Below are 20,650 nucleotides of genomic sequence, written 5' to 3'. Positions count from 1 at the left end.
TATTTCTGAAAAAAATGTTTCTTGTAAAAAAATCATATTAAGAAAGCATCTATTGATGATCATATGATGCTTTCTTCTTAATATGATTTTTAGGAATATATCAAAATGTCATAAAAGTCATATATGCTAAACTCAAGGCCAACATAATTCTAAATGGAGAAAAAATGAAACCATTCCCTCTAAAAACTGGAACAAGGCAAGGATGCTTTTTTTCACCACTTTTATTCAATATAGTTCTTTAGAGTCTAGCTAGAGCAATTAGAAGAAAGAAATCAAAGGTATACAAAAAGGAAAAGAAGAACTCAAACTATCACTATTTGCTGATGATATGATTCTATATTTAGAAGATCTAAAAATTCCACCAAAAAACTTCTAGAACTAATAAATTAATTCAGCAAAGTAGCAGGATATGAAATCAATACCCATAAATCAAAAGCATTCCTATACATCAGTAATGAATTTGCTGTAAGATAAATTAAGAAAACTACTCCATTCACAGGAGCCTCAAACAAAATAAAATACTTGGGAATAAATCTAACAAAAGAGGTGAAAGACCTGTACAGTGAAAACTACAGATCACTAAAGAAAGAAATTGAATAAGACCTTAGAAGATGGAAAGACCGCCCATGCTCCTGGACAGTCAGAATTAATATTGTCAAAATGGCAACACTACCAAAAGCATTATACAAATTTAATGCAATTCCTATTAAAATCCCTGTGACATTCTTCATAGAACTAGAAAAAGCAATCATGAAATTCATTTGGAAAAGAAAGAAATCTGGAATAGCCAAAGCAATCCTTAGCAAGAAAAGTAAAGCAAGAGGCATCACAATACCAAACCTCAAACTATACTACAGGGCTATAATAATAAAAACAGCATGGTATTGGCACCAAAACAGACATGTAGACCAATGGTACAGAATAGAAGACCCAGAGATAAACCCACATAAATACAGTTATCTCATACTAGAAAAAGGTGCCAAAAACATTCACAGGAGAAAAGATAGGCTATTCAACAAATGGTGCTGGGAAAAATGGAAAGGCACATGTAACACAATGAAATCAAGGTTTTATCTCTCACCCTGCATGAAACTCAACTCAAAGTGGATCAAAGACTTAGACACTAGAACAGAGATCCTGCTAGAAGAAAAAGTAGGCCCAGATTTTTACCATGTCGGTCTAGGATCTGACTTCCTTAACAAGACCCCTAAAGCACAAAAAGTTAAATCAAGAATTAATAAATGGAACGGACTCAAACTAAAAAGCTTCTTCTCAGCAAAAGAAATAATTAATAATGTGAAGAGAGAGCCCACAGATTGAGAGAAAATCTTTACCACATGCACCTCAGATAAAACATTAATCTCTAGGATATATAAAGAATTTTAAAAACTTACACCAAAAAAACAAATAACCCAATTAACAAATGGATGAAGGAATTGAACAGACACTTCACAGAAGATATGCAATTGATCAACAAATATTTGAAAAATGTTCAACATCTCTAGCAATTAGAGAAATGCAAATCAAAACTAAAATTTCATCTCACTCCAATCATAATGGCAATTATCAAGAATACAAGCAACAATAAATGTTGGCAAGGATGTGGGGGAAAAGGCACACTCATACATTGCTGGTGGGACTGCAAAATGGTGGGACCACTCTGGAAAGATGTATGGAGATTCCTCAGAAAACTTGGAATGGAGCCACCATTTGACCCAGCTATCCCACTTTATGCCCAAAGGACTTAAAATCAACATATTACAGTGATGCAGCCACAACAATGTTTATAGCAGCTCAATTCACAATACCTAAACTACTGAACTAACCTAGGTAGCCTTCAACACATGAATGGATAAAGAAAATGTTATATATATATATATGAATGATGGAAGATATATATATATATATATATATATATATATATATGATGGAATAATACTCAGCTTTAAAGAAGAATGAAATTCTGGCATTTGTTGGTAAATGGTTTGAGTTTGAGAATACATGCCAAGAGAAATAAGCCAAACCCCAAAAAAACAAAGGCTAAATGTTTTCTTTGATATGTGGATACTAATTCACAATAAGGAGGAGGGGTTGGGCTAGGGAAGAATAGAATTAGTTTAGGTAGAGGCGAGTGATGGGAGTGGGTAGAAAGGATTGTAGAGTGAATCAGACATTATTATCTTATGTTCATAATAACTGCATGACTGATGTAATCCTACAATATGTACAATTAGAAAAATGAGAAATTATACTCCATTTATATATCATTTATCGAAATGCATTATGCATTCTACTGCCCTGTATAACTAAGTAGAACAAATAAAAATTTTTTAAAAACTGAAAATAATAAATAAATAAATAAAAGAAGCAAGCAAAGATTTCAGGAAAAGGTGCACCAAGACAATAGCTTTATTAACAATCTGGTGACTCCTGGGTACAGAACTAGAAGCACAGTGCACAGCATGTGACTTGGGTCACACCATCCATGCATGTTATTCTAACAATATACTATGGATTTCTTTCCACATCAGTAACTTGCAACTGAGCTCCATAAAAGAAGAGCCACCACAGTGTCATGTTTGCAGTTGTAAAACTCACAGCAACTTCTTACTAAAAAGTGGTTTTAGTTTACGGATTATGATGGTGAAAATTATGGGCATCACTTGCCTATTTTCATCCATTTCCTTCAACCGTACCAGGCTGTTTGACTTTTCGTTTGCTGGCATTGAAATAAATCCTTGAGCATCACATGCTGCTTTGTTGAGCCGTAGACATGCTCATGCTCCTCTGACTTCAATGGCAATTAGATTTTCATTTTGGAGAATGAGGCTTTGAGGAATGTTTGTCCAGAAACAGAGTTCTCTGGCAAGGTGAGAAGTTTCCAGAAGCTCTGAAGTCTGATAGCCCAGACACTGGTGCTTCCTTGCTCTGTGACCTTGGGAAGTCACTTTGCCTCTCTTGTCCTTAGTTTTCTCTTTTGCTAAACTACAATGAGACATCCCTACAATAGAGTGATGGAGAATAGCACATGAGACTCTGTACGAAGCTCCCTAGTTCAGTGCTGGTCCACAGTGGGTGCTCTCAGAGCCACGTGCAAGGTCCCTTGTAGGGGTGCAATCCAGGTGTGCCACGCCAGCACCCTCTACGGTCTTGCCCCTCCTATCCCTTCTGTTGCTTCTATTCCTAGAACTGAAATAGCATGTAGAATATTTTCAGTAAATATTCATTACATGAATATAAAAATTAGTGAAAAATGTCTGAAGCCATGCCCATTTTTCAGGGACCCTAGTTCATGAAATTCTCCCCCCTCATCCTTAGTGGATCCAGCCCTCCTTTCTCTGAGGTCTCATTGCACACTGTGAGCCCGTGTCATAGGTGTATCCCACCTGCTGCCTTCACATAGAGTCATTTTTAAAGAGCCTCAAGGATCCAGTGAGAGGGGACAGAATGCGTTTGTAGGAGGTGAATCGTCAGAGCAGAAGGGGGGCTGTATACCTCAGAAACCTGGTTTGATTCCTTGCTGTTTACAACCCCAAGTGATCTGTTTACTAAATCCCATGTTTTTGGTCTCTTCTGCAAATACCTGTCAGTCTACAGTGAAGTTTGAGAGTCATCCGGTGCCTAGAAGTACTTGACAGAGAAGGCCAGCAGTTCTCCCTCCCGCCTGGGTATTCCAAAATCTTAGGAGCTTTAATAAACTCTCCCCACCTGGCTGCTCCCCTGTGAGATTCAATTCGGCTGGAGAGTCAGGGTGGGGCAATGGCAGGTGCTTTGAAAAGGCCGCAGGCTATTCTGATGGATGGCTAAAGTACAGGATTCCTGGGAAAGCCTCCTAAGCCTGTCCACGGATTCTCATTTTAGGGAGGAACTTCTTTTAACAACGCTGAGAATGGATGTGCTTCTGCATCTCTGTTTCCATCCCTCCCCCACACGGGGAACATTTTGTGGGCAACATTACGACCTTTTCAGCTCAGTGCCATTCACCTCCTAACACCAGCCTTCCCCCTTCCTGTCACTCCAGTCTAAGACATCACCCCTGACACAACTCTGGTGAAAGGACAATGCACATTTTCACACACTCACAAATGAAGGCAGGTGCTGGGGTGTGTGCCCTGCTTTGCAGGCTGTTCCAAGTGCTGCAGAGGGTCCTTTAGTTAACATCCCCACAGTGCGTAGGGTAATTGTCCCTCACATCCCTGCTAGTACCTATTCCCATCCAGCAACAATTGTGTGAACAGGGTCACAAGTACCTGGGAAGCTAACGAGGAGCACTAATGACCATAAAGGGGACATGATGAAGGGGCATTTGCAAGAGGCACTCCTTTCAGTCCCACTATAGGACAGTGCTCAAGAGAGGAAAAGCATCATCATATGACACTCAGCGGCCACTTCATTCATAAGTCCTTTGCATGAGAGGCAGCATTAAGAAGAGAAGAGAGAGATGGGAGGGAACAATACCCGGACCTCGCACATTTGACTTCACTGAATTCCCACAGTAACCCTGTGAAGTAGATGGTATTATTCTATTTGCCAAATTGGGACACTAAGGCACAGAGAGGTGACGGAGCTTACCTAATGCTACATTTCTAGTAAGTCATGGAGGCAGGATCCAAACTGCCCCATAAGAGTAAATCCAGGGGTTTTCCCATCTCACCAAGAAACCCAGCAAGGAATAAGAGGCTAAGAGATGGCATCCTAACTGCTTGGGTTGTGCAAAGCATTTAATCTCATCCTGACTCAGTCTGCCCACTAAATAAAAAGATTTGCATGTGCTCAGTTTCAGAGTCTCATGAGAAACATGAGAAGAGACTGGATGGAGATCCATACATAACTGTGAAGATCCATGCATGATGAGCTCTTAAGATTCACACATAACTACAAAGACGAAAAACTACGGAGATTAGAATGCATCTCTCTTAAACTCAGTCTCCCCAACAGCGAGCCGTGTGTCGAAAGTCACACTCTTGCCCGTTTGCACAACATGAGGCTGTCCTAGGATTTAGTTTGTTGTTAGTTAACCAATTACTTTGCTTTTATCTACTGTGGTGATCACAATAAAAGAATAATATCATTCAGGTCTTGGGTCCCACTTTCAGGTTGTCTGTCTCACTTCTTCTCCTCTTTTATAAAGAGGTAGCACCTCCTGAGCCTGCTTTCCCCTGGGTTCCCTCTCTCCTTAGTCAGAGCACACTTGCTGCAGCCCCCAAACTCAGAACTTACCCATCACGGAGGCTGCCCTCCATGTCAGTTGGTTGCCAATCCTGGGGGGTCTTATCTTGACCACGTCTCTCACCAGGACCACAGCAGGAACTTTCCCAGTGAGTCTCCCTGCCTCCACCCTCAGGCACCTCCCCAAAATTCATGCTTCAACTCATACTCAGAAGGATCTTGTAAAATGCAAAATGTTTATGTCGCTCTTCCGCTTAGTATCACTTCATGGCTTCCAGTTTCGGTTAGAATTAGATGCAAGCATCTCATACCGCGAGATCTACCTATACCTCCCTACTTGTAGTTGGCTTCCATACCCCTTGATCACTGCTCTCCAGTTACACAGTTGCTTTTTGCTGCCTCGGGACATTTGTAGTCTCCATTTTCTGTTCCTCGACTTCTCATTGCCCTACACAGGGACTGGCTCATAACAACCATTCAGGACGGTTTAAATACCAATTCCGAGTAAAGGTTGTCTTAATCCCTGATTTGAATCATGTCATCAGTCATTGTATTCTCATCTTGCTTCACTCCTGTGTGGCACTTTATCACATTACCTGGGTGTGTGTGATGTGTGTGATGCGTGGGGGTGCATAATGTTTAGTGTCCATTTCACTTATTTGAATGGAAGCTCTACAACAGTAGGAACTACAGATCCACATCCATTTAACCCACCATTGTATACTCAACACCCAGCCCACCACCTGGACTCAAAGACACTGGCCATGTCCATAGAATGTCACAAAACCAGCAGTTCCCTGAGAAGTCTGTGGGAGAGTCGGTGCAGTCTCCGCCCTCCTCCCACCCATCAGTGTCTTGCTAGCCAGTCTAACAGGACTGGTCCTCTTCCTCGCTTCTTCCAGGAGCGGCTTGTGCTGTCTGTGCTCCCCCGGTTCGTCGTCCTGGAAATGATCAACGACATGACCAACGTTGAAGACGAGCACCTGCAGCACCAGTTCCACCGCATCTACATCCACCGCTACGAGAACGTCAGGTGAGAGGCTGGGGCCTGCACCCTGCTCCTCCACGTGAGCCTGTGCCTGGCTGCTCTCGGTGTCCTGCTGTGACGCTGTCTGCCTGAACGCAGTGCCTTTGGTTGATTAATTCATTAACTAGTGATTATTCATCAGAAGTTTACGTTTCCAAATTGAGGCTGCAGAAGAATGTCAGAGAATTTGATTATATTGGCTAGTTGACTTACTGCCTGGCTCCGCTAGAGGAGGCTTGCTGTATGTTCAGTGGGAAAGGCCAAAGCTGGGTAGACTATGATTGGAAAAATAATTTCAAAGTGCAATCTGGAGGGGCTGGGGTTACGGCTCAGTGGCCTAGCATGTGTGAGGCACTGGGTTCAATTCTCAGCACTCCATATAAATAAATGAATAAAATAAAGGTCCATCAACAACTAAACATATATATAGAGAGAGATATCTACATATATATATATAATTTTTTAATTGCAATCTGGAGGCTTCAGGTATAATCACATGGATTGCCTCCTTATATTCTGCACAAGTATCTTTAAATCAGCTTATAACAAGGTCTTCACTTCTTTTCCTTTGCAACCATATTGCTGGCCAACCATCCACCCATGAATCATCCCTCTATGCACCTACCCATCCATCCATCCATCCATCCATCCATCCATCCACCCAACTACCTACTCACCATCCAGCCATTCATCCACCCACAAATTCATTCACCCAGTCATCTATGCACACAATCAGTCCATCTGACCATTAGTGTCTCTGGGTGCCCAGGAATATACTATCTCTAGCTTATACTGAAATTCAGAGGGTAGATTCCATAGTGAGGAAAGCCAGCTTTAGGATCTTAAGTCTGCTCTCCCTTGTGTGTGTGACCTTGGGCAGTGTACTTACCTGAATCTCAGGATCCTTCTTTGTAAAATGGGTGTTTTTAACAATCACTGTGCAGGGGTTTATGTAGACTCTATGTTTGAAGACACGTACTTAATACAGGCATGGGCATCTAGTTGAGCCAGACACACTGCAGGTTGCTTCAGACATGTCTCCTAGTTGTAAGCCAAAGAATCCAACCCTGGCAGATCTCAAAGAAATGTATTAAAAGGCTGTGTGGCAGCTTGCAGAATAACCAGAGAGGATGGAGAAGCAGGCTGGGACATGGGCTAGAATGAAGCCAGGCCACAGAGCCAGTCACACCAGAGCACCAGGCAGTTAGTATGCCACCACACTGTCTCCGAACAGTCCATTGCTTGTGCTGCCAACCCCTGTCCCCTGACAGGGTGCTGCAGTTCCTCCTGCAGAACCCAGATATGGCTGCCTTTTCCTCACCCCCACTCTCTGCTCCCATCTCATGTTAAGCCCTGGGGCAGATGTGCTGATGGACTAAGTTCAGTCATTTTCTGTAAGTCCTGAGAGAGCAGGTATTGAATTTTCAGCTTATTCCATAGTATCATATTTCCTTCCTACCAAATATCATAAGGTAGAAATTTCCCAAATCTTGGATAAAAGTCTACATACTGAAAAGCTCTAAAAAATGACAACATACACTGTTGCTTCCTTCTCAACCTCGTAGGAAGGAAGAACAACTCTTTCCTGTATCTCTAAGGGTTTCACCCCTGGGATGCAGGGACACATATTTCAAAGCAGTGATCTAGATTCTGACACAACCCTTTAGCAGGCACTTAGCATCACTGATGTGGATGCTTGAACTTGCCACAGAACCCTTTGTCAGAAAGCAACTCCAGTAAGAGATGCACCCTAGAGTTTGCAACCAGTTCCATAGAAAACGGAAGCTCATGGAAACTAATTGTCCAACAGTCCACCTGTCAATCAATGGTGTGCAATTCTGTTATTAAGAAGGCAGAGTGTTAGCTGATTGTAAACAGCAGCAAAACCGTCAGGGCAGTAGGGATTGGGAATGGGTAGAGGAGTCTTCCTGGAAGGAGGGATCCTTATTGCACTTATCTGAGAAGGTCAGCCAAATAAAAAGAAAAAGAAAAAAGACATGAGTTTTACAAAAGTGAGGACAGAGCTGTTGTCTGTGCAGATGACTTTCCATATTCCTTCTCTGGTGGCAAAGTGGTTTCATAATAAAGGCAGGTCCAGAGAGAAACTAGAAATTGGATCCATCTTTTGGAAGAAAAGAAAGATATAAGTATATATGTGTTATATAAATATATCAAAATGAAATAATTAAATGGCATATGAAAATGCTTGTCGCCATGGAGAAAGAGGAAAGAACAAGCTACCTTCAAATGGAAATAATAATAATAACGAGCCCACACCCTCACCATGGAGTTCCAGGACCGTGTTCATCCTTCCTCCTGCACTCCCTCAAGTCCAGAACAGCCCAAGTTACTTCTATCCCTCCAAGCCCGCGAACGTATTTTAAACACTGTGCTCTGCAGACCCTTCTCCAGAGTTCACATCCCTCTGGATTAGCATCCCATTTCCTGCCTGCATTCCTGTGCCGGGCCATGAGAGGAGTTTCCAAGGGAGAAGAATGGCAGGGGACAGCCGCCACCAGGACTCTGCTAGGAGCGCTGGTGGCGAGATGCCCACTGTTGGGGCCTGGCGCTGGGAGGACAACCTCTCAGGAGCGGAGGGGCATCTTCTGCCCCAGGACTGGCTTGTGGGAGCTAAAATAAGACCAGAGACAAGGCAAGCAAAGCAGAGGAGGATGGTCCTGAGCCCTGTCTGAGAACAAATCCAGACCGGCTGCTACGCCCCCTCCTGGCCCCCAAGGAAAGCCACTGCACAGTGGGCAACAGTTTTGAAATTATTTCCAATGCTGTCACCCTCTTCACAGCAACCCACTCCTTCATTCTTCCTTCTCAGTTGCATTTTTTAGTTCGTGGGTGTGTTTCTTTGATGACCCTTCCCTAAAAATTGTCTCCAGCTCATTTCTAAGTGTTAATTATATTTTGCATAGTTCTGTGCCTCCTGTCAGTAAAAGGTGTGCTTCATTCCACTTGGAAGGCTACACTCTGACAGCAAGGATCAAGAGACCTGATGACCTTGAGCCCAGTGCCTGGTGGGAGCAGAAGGAGCCATGGCTTGAGAAAGGCCCCTGGCCTTGGCCTCTATCCTGTCAACCACCAAAACTTGAATGTACAGCTGTGACTTAAACCGGTGCTTCCATGTCTGTAATGTGCACATCAATCATGGGAGACACTTGTTGAAGTAAACGATGATGCCTGGGTTGGGAGGCGCTTCAGATTCTATGTTTCTAACAATCTCCAGGAAAGGCCAGTAGCCAGGACCACACTGTGAGGGGGAGAACTTAATTCTGGATATTTCTGTTGATTGGACTCAGGATACCTGTAATGAGGCCGGGCCAACTGTGTGCTGGGCAGGTGGGACCCAGAGGTGACTTTTTCTCTGCTATTTAGATAATAGATGCAGCACACGTTGCCACATGTGACTCTACTCTGTTAAGTGCCGTGACAGTAGGACCCAGGTGGGGCAGGAAGCTAGACGTGGAGTGACTGACTCTGCCTGTGGAGATCTCCATAAATATAGAGTCTTATAGATTTTAATAGACACCAAAAAGAGTCAGTGCTGTCCGGGAGACAGGGTACAGCATGTACAAAGACAGGTATATAAAGAAACCTCTGAGGTTTCGGAGAGACTACAACGTGAGCAGTGATACAACATGGCATCCCATCCTTCCTTTGAGAGGTCCCCAAGGTGGTGGCGAGGGGAGTGGAGCAGTGTCCTCAGAGAACAATTCCAGCTCTGCCACAGGCCACCAGTGAGATCCAGGGCAAGTCTCCTCACCTCTTTGAGCTTCATGTCCTCAGGTCCAGAATGCAGAGCACTATGCCTTCCCCACAGGGCAACCTGACGGCTTAGCCAAGATGGTGCTCATGCAGTGCCAGGCTCTAGGAGGCTTTGAGGGCTGCTCCTGCCCTTCTACCAAGCCATAAGCACAGAATAAGTCATCACTTCACTGAAGTCCTGAGAAAATGTAAGAGTTTTCGGTAATCATTCTGCCTGAAGCCTGCCAGCTTTGCCTGCAGGACTCACATTTTGGAGAAAGTCTATTTGCTGGCCTTGTTGGGCTCCAGGTGCTGAGCTTCTGTGTTCTGCCCCAGCCCTTAAGTCTGTTTTGCTCTGTGTTCATGTCATCTCCATGACTGTTCCTTGTAACAATATAGACATAATTCGTGAGGTTTCATTGTGCTTTTCACAACAAACCAATCTGTCCACAGTGAACATTTCCTTTGGCATCTATATTGCTACACCCGCACATCCCACTCAGAAGACAGGACCTTCAGCTGACCCATGGTCCTTCCTGATCTCCTGAGTAGCCTCTCCTTGCAAAGATATTTGTTAAATACCAAGACATTCCTACCTCCCATGGCAGGAAGAGCAAAAATCTCAGACCACAAAGACATTTGATTTATTTGGATGGAGTTGACATATCTCCCAGAACAGATTAAAATATTAATATGCTTTCTCCCACCCCACCCCTTCCCTGTTTAGTATTCTTTTTGCAGATGTTAAAGGATTTACCAACCTCTCTACGACCTTGTCCGCTCAGGAGCTGGTCAGGATGCTCAACGAGCTCTTTGCCAGATTTGATCGACTGGCCCATGTGAGTTGAATTTAATTCCCTCCTAGTCTTTTGCAGGAGTGAGGTACTGCATGTGGAATGAGGGAAGAGAAAGATTCAACCTTCATCACCAATGCCATTACCGTTCTGCATCTTATCCCTGGGCCTGGACCCCTGACCCTCTCACATTCTGGGGACTGATGTTAGTTATTTATTGGTCTCGGGTGGGAGGTTTGTCAGATTAATTTTCCCAATTGAGAGACAGCTGATTGAGTGACAGTCATGCTGGTCTTTTCTCTCTGCTTTCCGTTCCCTCATCATTATTTCCCCCTGCCCATGGCCAGGTTCCATCCAGCTGCAGGCCCGGTGTCCATGCATGCAGTGATGGCTGCCTGCAGTTTCCTAGCCAACCCCAGCCATCTGCAATGAATTGCCTGTTCTCAAGAACCAGTAAGCTGCTGGACCATCCCACTAACATTTTGTTCAACATAACTTAAGAGCTTTGTTTTAGCCAACCAGACACTATCTTCATTTTTTCAGCTGGCTAAATCAGAGCTAAGCTAGAAAACAAATGAAAGGAGATGAGCATTTCCTACCAAAATACACACTTCTAGTCCTGAAGCCCCTCAAGTGCACTAGGGATAGTGTTATCTCACTGTATTTTAGAGTGAGCTCTGGGCTTCAATAGGAATGACCTAAGTTTCTGCTTTGTAAAGTGTATGCAATCGTGCCAGCTTCGTAGGCTGTAGTAAGAATTAATTAAGACTGCATCAAGTGGGAGCTCATTTTCAGAATACCAAATGTCCTGTTCCAAGGTTGTCTCACTCCAGGGGAGATCCACTCATACTTGCCTGTGAGCACCTACTAGGGGCTGTGTATGGTGCTCTCTGATGGGAACGTGTGAATAAGAAAGCACCTCTTCGTTTCCTGAAGTTGATTCTGGCCAAGGATACATAAATAGGTACTCAGTGCCAAATGCAGTGTGCTAGGAAGAAAGCCAGTCTGGGTGCTGTGGAAACACAGAGGTGACACATAACACCTAGATCAGAGAAGACTTCCTGGAAAAAATGACTTATAAGCTGAATCCTAAAAATGAGGTAAACAAACATAATAGAATACTCTTCAGCTATAAAAAAGGAATGATCCACTGATATATGAACATCAATGACTGCCAAATGCAATATGCCAAGTGATAGACATGAGATACAAAGTAGATACTTTGTGACTCCACTTATAATACCGGCTATAAAAGATGAAATTACAGAAGCAGAAAACAGATAAGAAGTTGCAATATTCTGGCATAGGAGTGGGTGGATTGGTATCGGAGCATGAAAGGGATGATTTGGGGAGGGATATAGCTGCTGGGAGTCTTGATTGTCGTGGTTTCATGACTACCCACTTGGCAAAGGGGAAGTTTTTATTGTACATAATATATATGCTAATTAGCAAGGTGAAGAAATCAGGGAAGTATGATTTATGCAGAGGAGAGAGTAAGAATAAAGATGTTCTGCATAAGTGGAGAAAGCAGAAGAGATTGCTGGAGGGAAAGGGAAAGGTTGGCAGTGATGAAGAGACACCCAAGGCAAGCAGAAGCTGCCAAGGACCCCAGCTGCAAGCGGAAGCTCCCAGATAGCAATCAGACAGGCTCTGTCATGGAGAGAGAGGAGGTGGAACCCAGGTCTCCTCCCAGTAGGGGGGTTAACCTGGAGGACTGGACATTTGGGGAAAAGCCTGTCAACCACTTCTTTTGATGGTTCATTGGGGATGGTTGGTATTAGTTATGTGGAATTATTTCATTTCTTATGGTTCTGGATATTTTTGCTCACAGATGTAAAGATGAACAAAAGTAGCCCTCTGATGAAGGATAGATCAAAGTCAATTTCTGGTGGCATAGTAAATCCCACAGACACAGAGAAAAGGCAACAAGGTAAAATTTAATCCATTATTCAATCAACATTTATTGAGTATTTGCCACATCACCATACAAGACTCTGGGAAGACAAAGCTAGTCCTTTCCTGCAGGAAGCTCAGAGTCTGGCAAGAGAATAAGACAATGATCACAGCAGCATGTCCCAAGCAATAATAAATGCAGATGTCCTGGAGGTTCGAAAGGAGTCATCCATACTTGGGAGGTGGACAGTGATCTGGCAGCATCCAGAGAGGAAACCCCAGGCAGGCTGGGCCTGGAGGCACAGCAGGGGCCTTCCTGGCACCAGATTAGATGAGTGCCTTGTAGGCTCAGGCGTGGCATAATGGCAGAGAACTGTGAAAACACACTGCTTGTTTGGGGCACTAGAAGAAGCTCAAACTCGCTAGTGCGTAAAGGGCACGGGAAGTTCTGGTGAGACAAGAGATGGACAGAGAAAAAGAGGGAAATATCTCGGAACGCAGGGTGCAGCATGTTAAGGAATGGAGACTTTGTTCTGTAGCCTGATCTTTTTCACTCTGGTGATCCTTTACAACCTGAAGGGCTGGGAGTGAAGCATGGCCACCCAGCCAACCAAGTACCAGAAGCCACCATCTGTCACCTGGGGCCCAAGTCTAATGAAAAGAACTTAAAGAAAGAAATGTTTATCAAATTAAGCAGAGACATGTGATTTTGATAAGAATATTAAACATGGTAAACCCCTGGTGGATGTGACGCCCTGTGCTGAGTGCTTTCCCTGGGTGACCTCAATCTGCTCTCACAACAAACCTATAAGGCAGGCTTATGGTTCCCTTCTTACAAATCATATGACTGAGACTCAAAAAAGTAAAACCATCTATCCTGAAGCATCAGAAAGTAGTGTGGGTGATTAGACCCAAGCCAACCGAGGCAGGGGCTTGCCCTTAACCACGAAGCCTGGCCCCAGGCAAGTTGGAGGGTAGAGGACAAGATGTCAGGAAGGTGTCTCGGCTCATGCATGCAGTGTGAAGGGTGAAAGGTGAGATTCAAGTAGACCCTTGACTCAAATGGCCTGGGAAGATTCAGCTGAGCCTCCATTTCCTATCAGAATTGGAAGGATGGAAAATTTCACAATGCGGGTGGAGTGCCTTAGTACAGGCCAGCTCAAAATCAGTACTACTATATATTCACTCCCAGTATCTCACGTCCAACCCTCTTTCCACTACCCCTACCTCTACACCAGGTGACTCAGTACCTACCATTATAGGGGAACGTCCTTGGAAAGATTTGAGAAAATAGTGAAAATTGTTCTTCTCACTTTGAAATGACAACACTTACATTAACAATTCTGTCCCTGGTCTTAAACATGTAGTTTCATCAGCTGAGTTGCAGGGTTCTGCTTTTGTATGAAAGGGGTTTGGACTTGCATTTTGTGTGTGTGTCTCTAACTGTGGTTGTAAACGCTCGCTGGATGCCTTGTCTCAGTCCTTTGCTATAGGTTTTCACTACAGAGAGGTCAGAGAGAACCTATCTCAGGTGTCAATGGCATACACAGTACATTGATTTATTGCATTATAAAAACACAGGAATAACTTCAAAGTCTTCTGTTAAAGTTCTTCTTAGTTTGATTGAATTTTTAACAGTAAGAAACAAATCCATCACTTTACAGAAGTAACCAATACCTGACTGAGGCTGAGAGCATTTTGTATACTAATACAGAAATATTTCATGACATTTTGCTTCATGAAAAAAGCGTGTTTCAGATCCATAAACATAGTCTGCCAAATATATAGCTAAAGAGCATGGAAAACAGTTCAGATGTAAAAGGTGCGCCTGCCTGTGTGCACACAGCAGCCTCTGGGGAGGGGCGGGAGCAGACTGCCAGGATGCACATCTCAGAACAAGGAGCTGTCCAAGGGGACTGTAACCTCGCCTGCACTTAGGGCAATGTGTTCATGTATTAGTTGTCTGATTACAATTAGATGGTACCATAAAATTTGTCATGGTTCTTGATATAACTCTTTTTATAAAGAATATTGGTGGCACTAATGTTTCTGTTTTGAGAGTCTTTTTCATTTTTACTAATTTTTTGTGCTTTTTAAAGTAATATTTGTTCATAATGTAAAATTCAAACATTAAAGATATAACTCACACAAAAAGTAAATATCCCTGTAGCTCCACCATGCTCCAGATCACAACAATCTTTGATTACTTGGTGCATATATCTCCCAATTTTATCCACTATCTACATATGTAGTTTAATAAAATCCTCAGATTATTCCAAGATTTTTTTTTATCAAAGACATCATGATGAAAGGAAATGGATTATAAGACTAACTTGATAAAGTCATAGGAAAATCCTCACTTGACTATATTTTTCTCTTTAAATATCTTTTTTCAAAACAGCTGAGCAATCTTTATATGAATTTTCTGGTAGATTAAAAAACACTTGCTTGAAAAATCCTGTTATGTCATTTCACAGCTTATAATATGTGATAAGAAAAAGCTTGTTTGCAAATTGCAGAACTTGACAGATAAGAAGCCGGGCCTTCTTCAAATGTACATACATGTATAGCTATGTGAATATTTAGATATTTTTCCATGTTTCTATATATGAAATATGTGGTATATAACATATATATTTTAATATATATGAAAAAATATGTTCTATATACTATATATTCAGAGGGAGATAGAGGGAGAGAAAGGACTCATTTATTTGGGGCCTATGGATTTTCAAGGAGTTTATCAGATTTTGCCTTTGTTTAAAAGAAAATTGAATCCTGAACATGAACACCTTTATATCATTGTCCAGTGGTTGTCCCAGAAGAGGAGAAAATCATTTTATACCCTTTCCTTCCAAAACATTTTTTATCAGGAGCTCTAACCCCCTGTACTTTGCCATAATGCTTGAAGTTTTGTAGAGGAAGAGTGTGGAGCCTCAAAGTCAGACAGGTGTGGCCTTCAATTCCACCTCTGCCACTTACTTGCTGTGTGGCCCTCACATCCTTAAGTCTGGAGCTTCTGTCTATGAATGCCACATGCCCTCAGAGGGTAGTCGTGTGGCCTTAGGTCCCTTCCCCACTTAGACTTTTCCAGAATGCTCTGACCTCAGTTTTTGTGAACATATTACTTAGTAGGAGTGAGATCACCACATCTGGTCCAGATGGTGATTTTGAGCATCTCATATGAGGACAAGAAGTTTTTCTTATCCCTCACACTGAGATTTTCATATCTGTAAAGCAGACATGCTATCTTCTCATCCTGCCACTTTCAAAATTTTATTGTACAGTGCCAAGAGGAAAGATAAGGAGCTGCATGTTGAACATAGAGAAGGCTACTTCCAGGTGTCAGTTGTCATTGTCATTGCTAAGTGACTGCCACTCTTACTCTATTATATGTTAAAAACAAAATGGATTATTTGGGTACTCACTAGATACAGGGAACTGGAACTCACACATCAGTGGCTGAGTTTCTCCACTAGGTCAAAGAGCTGGTAAATTCGACTAGAATGAAGATGTCTTATTTTTAGACCAAAACATTTTCTGCTAAATTTCTTTCCCTCATACCTTCTCATAGCCATAACCAGCAGGGAAACAGAACTGTGCATCTGAGATTGACAGTTTACGTTCTCATCAGCCTAAGTTCCTTTACCAGACTTTGCCCCAAAAGACCATTTGCAGATGAAATCACCAAACCCTGCCTTCCAGACTAAACATTTTGATCTGCAAAAATCAGACCAAGGGATCAAACATTGGCCTTCAAATTCTCCTTTAGGGACAAGAATTCTAACTTGTGGGCATGAAATGAAAAGAAAAAAAAAAAAAAGAGCAATGTAGCAAGATTTTATAATATTACATTAATTTAAGTAAAGAATTTCTTTAGCCTAAGACTATATCTTGCCGGGCATGGTTGTGCATACCTGTAATCTCAGCAGTTTGGGAAACTGAGGCAGAAGGATCACAAGTTCAAAGCCAATCTCAGCAATGTAGTCAAGCCCTAAGCAACTTAGTGCGATCCTATCTTAAAATGAAAAATAAAATGGCTGGGGATGTGGCTTAGTGGTTAAGTACTCCTGGGTTCAAGTCCTGGGGCTAGAGATAGTATTTGCATTATTATTTTTGGCATTTTTGATGTTTTTTTTCATGACTCTTGAGCAAACTTTTCTTTAAATTGTACCTTATGACAGTCCCCAAGCCCTCTGATAGTTTCCTTTTTAATTATCTTATGGACCCCATGAATCAGGCTCTACCAACACCAGTGGACATGGTATTTTGTAAGCTCCACTCCTCCAGTCATGACACTCTAGCAATCTTAGAAGAGCCAGCTGAAAGCTTCGAGCTCCCCTTATTGATTAGAATTCATCATGAACTCTCTACAAAATAGCTGCACTGAAGCAGCCAATGCACAGGAAACCCAAGCTCCTAACCATAATTTTGAGGTGACTGCAAGTGCTATTAGAATCCTGTGGATTGCCTCTGTACCATTTAGGAGGGTTGGCAAGGCCCTGGAAATCTAACCCAGACTGGGAAGCACCAGTGCCAGTTCTGATTCTCTCTTCTTCATCTCATCCATTCGTTTCCCAAATTCCCAATGAGACTAGGAAATCAGCAGGGTGCTTTACAGCTTGGCATTTCAAGTACGTCACCTTGGCTGTCCTCTCAGTGGTCTCTCTTCCAGTTAACGAATCCCCTCCAACCCTGCTATCCCAAGGAGACCCCCTTCTTCAGGAGTTAGAGGGTGGTAGGTCCCTATAACTTCAGATCCAGAAGGCATCTCAGAGGTCACAACCACTCCTCCAAGAATATTTAGTCAGCTTTTCCTCACTATAAAAATATATCTGAAGTAATTAACCTATAAAGGTAAAATAGCTACTTTGACTTACAATTTGAGGGGTTTCAGACCCTGATTGGCTGGCCTAGTTGTTTTGGGGCCTGTGGCAAGGCAGCCCACCATGGCAGGGAGCATGTGGTGGAGCAAGCCATTTTCTTCATGGCAGCTGGGAAGCAAAGAAAGAGGAAGCAGTGGGCCCCCCATCCCCTTCAAGGGTGTGACGCTCAGTGTCTGGAAGATCTCCCACTAGGTTCCACCTCTTAAAGTTCCCAGAACCTCCCTATAGCACCAAGCTGGGAACTAAGCTTTTAATTCACACATGAGCCTTTGGGGGTCATTTCAGACCCTACCTATAGCAGTAATAGAACTACATTTTAATGGTGGAGGCTCTTGACCCCAAAATATAGACCACCTAAACCTGCTTGCACCATTCCCCAGGTTTTCTGAAGAACTGATCCTTCTGCTGACACAACTTTTCCCTCTCACTCTGTTCCTTTCAGGAGCATCACTGCCTTCGCATTAAAATCCTGGGAGATTGCTACTACTGTGTTTCTGGACTTCCTGAGCCCCGCCAGGACCATGCCCATTGCTGTGTTGAAATGGGCCTCAGCATGATTAAAACCATCAGGTAATTTGTGATTTCCTGCATATTATCTGGACCTTCAATGTGCTTGATGAGAAAGACACATTACCCCATCTGTCTTGTGTAGTAGTTCATGGTATACTGTGAAAAACAGAGCCCTTTGACTTTTCTCACAAAAACTACATGCCCATCAGTTATCCTCTATGAACCAATGGATCTGCTAGCTTTCCTGTTTTCTAACCACACTTTACTTTCAATTAATTGTGCCACAAGTTTGTATCATAGGTGTCCTTGTGAAGATAAAGGAACAAGATGAGCATAGCCTTTGCCTTCAAAGATTACTGTCTAGTGGAGATATTAGCAATGCATAATTTCAGTTCAGTACAATAGACTCTGTGACAAAGTCCAGGTGCTCAGGGGAAAGAGAAGAGGAGCAGCTAATTCAATCTGATTTGTTGGAGAAGTCTTCCAGGGTAGACATGTCTAAACGGTTTCCTAAAATGTGGGCATATATCCTCAGAATCCTGGAGGATAGACATGGTAGAGTGGAGAGCTAGACATGTGAAGAAATCAGGATATGTTGCAATGGCAGCTGGTGAGGCCTGGGGTGGAAAGGGTAGTGACAGATGGACAGTAGTCTGGGAGCAGCCAGAGCACACAGGGCCTCATCAGCAATGTTAAGAGGTTGCACATCATCCTAAAGCCAATAGGAAATTATTAAAGGAAAATCAGGATTGTCTAAAAGTAGGTGGCAAGTGCTTTTGACTTTAGTAGGAAAGTAGAAATTTAATCAAGGATGAAGGAATTATTGGGGTCAAGGACTCTAGAACTAGACTGTGTCAGTTTTGGGACAAGAACTCGGTATTGCCAGTATTCCTCTAAGTTTCCAAAATAATTTCAGGGTCTCTCAATATTACATCCTCTTACAAGCATGGCTAGACAGTAATGAGAGAATGGGTGGGCAGAAATGCCTCATCTTAAGATCATATATCCTAAGACCAAGTAGATAGGTGAATATAGAAGCTTCAGTGTCCACTCTACCATGTCCCTCCCTCTGTAGACATGTAGAAGTTGCCTCTCTTAAGGACTATGGAGAGAGGAACATTCAGGTTCCAACGCAAAGTTCCTTTTGGTCATCCTGTGGTGAATGGAAAAGGTTGCACATGGTCTTAACTGTTCATTTGGACACTTGAAAGTCTCTCCCTAAAAGCAAGGATGAATTGTGATAATGTTCTTACTGTTTTCAAGAGGGGCAATGGGTCTGACACCAAGAAGACAGGAGATCTTCTCAACTGAGTAGGTGTGTGAATCTTTGTCAATCTGTGGTTCAGTTTGTGGAAAGAATTTTGAGCTCCACCATGAGTCAGGTATTGTGTAATGCCCTGGAAATGCAGTCATGAACCAATTTTGGGATCTTTGCCCATTAGTGACCACAGGGAGATTGGATTTATTTATTGCTTGGATTTATTGCCTGCAAAATGAATAAATAAGACCAGACATTTCCAAGGTCTCTATCACTTCTGAAAATCTGTAATTTGTAACATCATAAAAATCTAGTTTAAGTAGTTAAACTTTCTCCTGGCTTTCCATACCAGTTTTTTTCTTGACCTTAAGCAGAAGAAATGATGCAGAGATGACTTTGCAAAAGAAATGAGCATCTATCATCAAAATGTTTTAAGATACTTAAAGTACTATTACTTCACTTTCTACAGAGGACCTTATCCCTCTGGACTATTTTATGTTCGATTCAAGATGTCTTTTTTGGAGTTTGGGGGATTGGAAAGAAATGTGAAGTTTGGATGGGTTGAAATAACTCAAGGGCATCTTCTTTTTTTAGTTTATTAAGTACTGCTTTCCTGTCTTTAGGATAAGACAATTTGGTAGCTTATTTTTTTAACTGTGTGAGTCAGAGTCTATTAATACCCAAACGACTCCTTGATTATAATGTAGGAGATTTGAGGTCCAGCATTAATTCTTCTAGTTAGCAAGAAAGCATAGCACAGAGGAATTAACAAAAGCTCTTGATCTAGGCAAGCCTTGCTTGCAATTGACTCAGACTTGTAGCGTTTCCACTTTTATTGTCAAGGATTGCAGTTTGAGATACAGCTGGTCGACAATATTTGCACATTAATGTGTGCAAAAGAGAATCCCAGCTACATGGTTTCATCAAAAAGTTAATAATTTTAACCAACTGTAACTTACAAAAGTTGTCATTTTTAAATTCAGCTTAGAAGTACTTTTTCCTAAAACTTGACAGAAGTTATAAAGTCTAGAACCTGCATAATATTATATTGCAAGCATTAAAATCTAATGTTAATAAACAATTTATTAACTGAGTTTTTTGGGTCTTATGGTCAATCTATTTCTTTGTTGTCAGAACCGGATCCCTGTATGACATGTTTTCCACACATTTTCCGAAATGCCACTCTCTGGCATTTCTTTAAAGAATTAGGATCACAGCCTCAATCCCCAGAGTCCAGAAAGACAATGAGGGCCAGTGCTCTGAGGTTGAAATATGGTATTTGGATCTTTTATCACTAGACCCATCAGGTTTAATAGTTGCTTTGTTTGTATAAGATTTATAATTTTTGCACCAACACTAA

The 20,650-nt window shown here is 42.3% G+C and overlaps 1 protein-coding gene across 3 annotated transcripts in view; it reads left to right on the top strand.

Moving 5' to 3' along the window:
* ADCY8 (adenylate cyclase 8) overlaps positions 1–20,650 on the top strand; it is a 231,036-nt gene that overhangs the window by 87,982 nt on the left and 122,404 nt on the right. For all 3 annotated transcript variants that reach the window (XM_079112343.1, XM_079112342.1, XM_079112341.1), the window contains exons 3-5: positions 6,072–6,202; positions 10,677–10,788; positions 17,965–18,092. In XM_079112343.1, coding sequence (XP_078968469.1) covers positions 6,072–6,202; positions 10,677–10,788; positions 17,965–18,092 — 371 coding nt within the window. The remainder of the gene's footprint in view (positions 1–6,071; positions 6,203–10,676; positions 10,789–17,964; positions 18,093–20,650) is intronic.

This window comes from Sciurus vulgaris (genome assembly GCF_902686455.1).
Source record: "Sciurus vulgaris genome assembly, chromosome: 1".
In the NCBI taxonomy this organism is placed as follows: Eukaryota; Metazoa; Chordata; class Mammalia; order Rodentia; family Sciuridae; genus Sciurus; species Sciurus vulgaris.
Note: the sequence above shows the minus strand (reverse complement) of the source record. Positions and strands in the feature narration are given on the sequence as shown.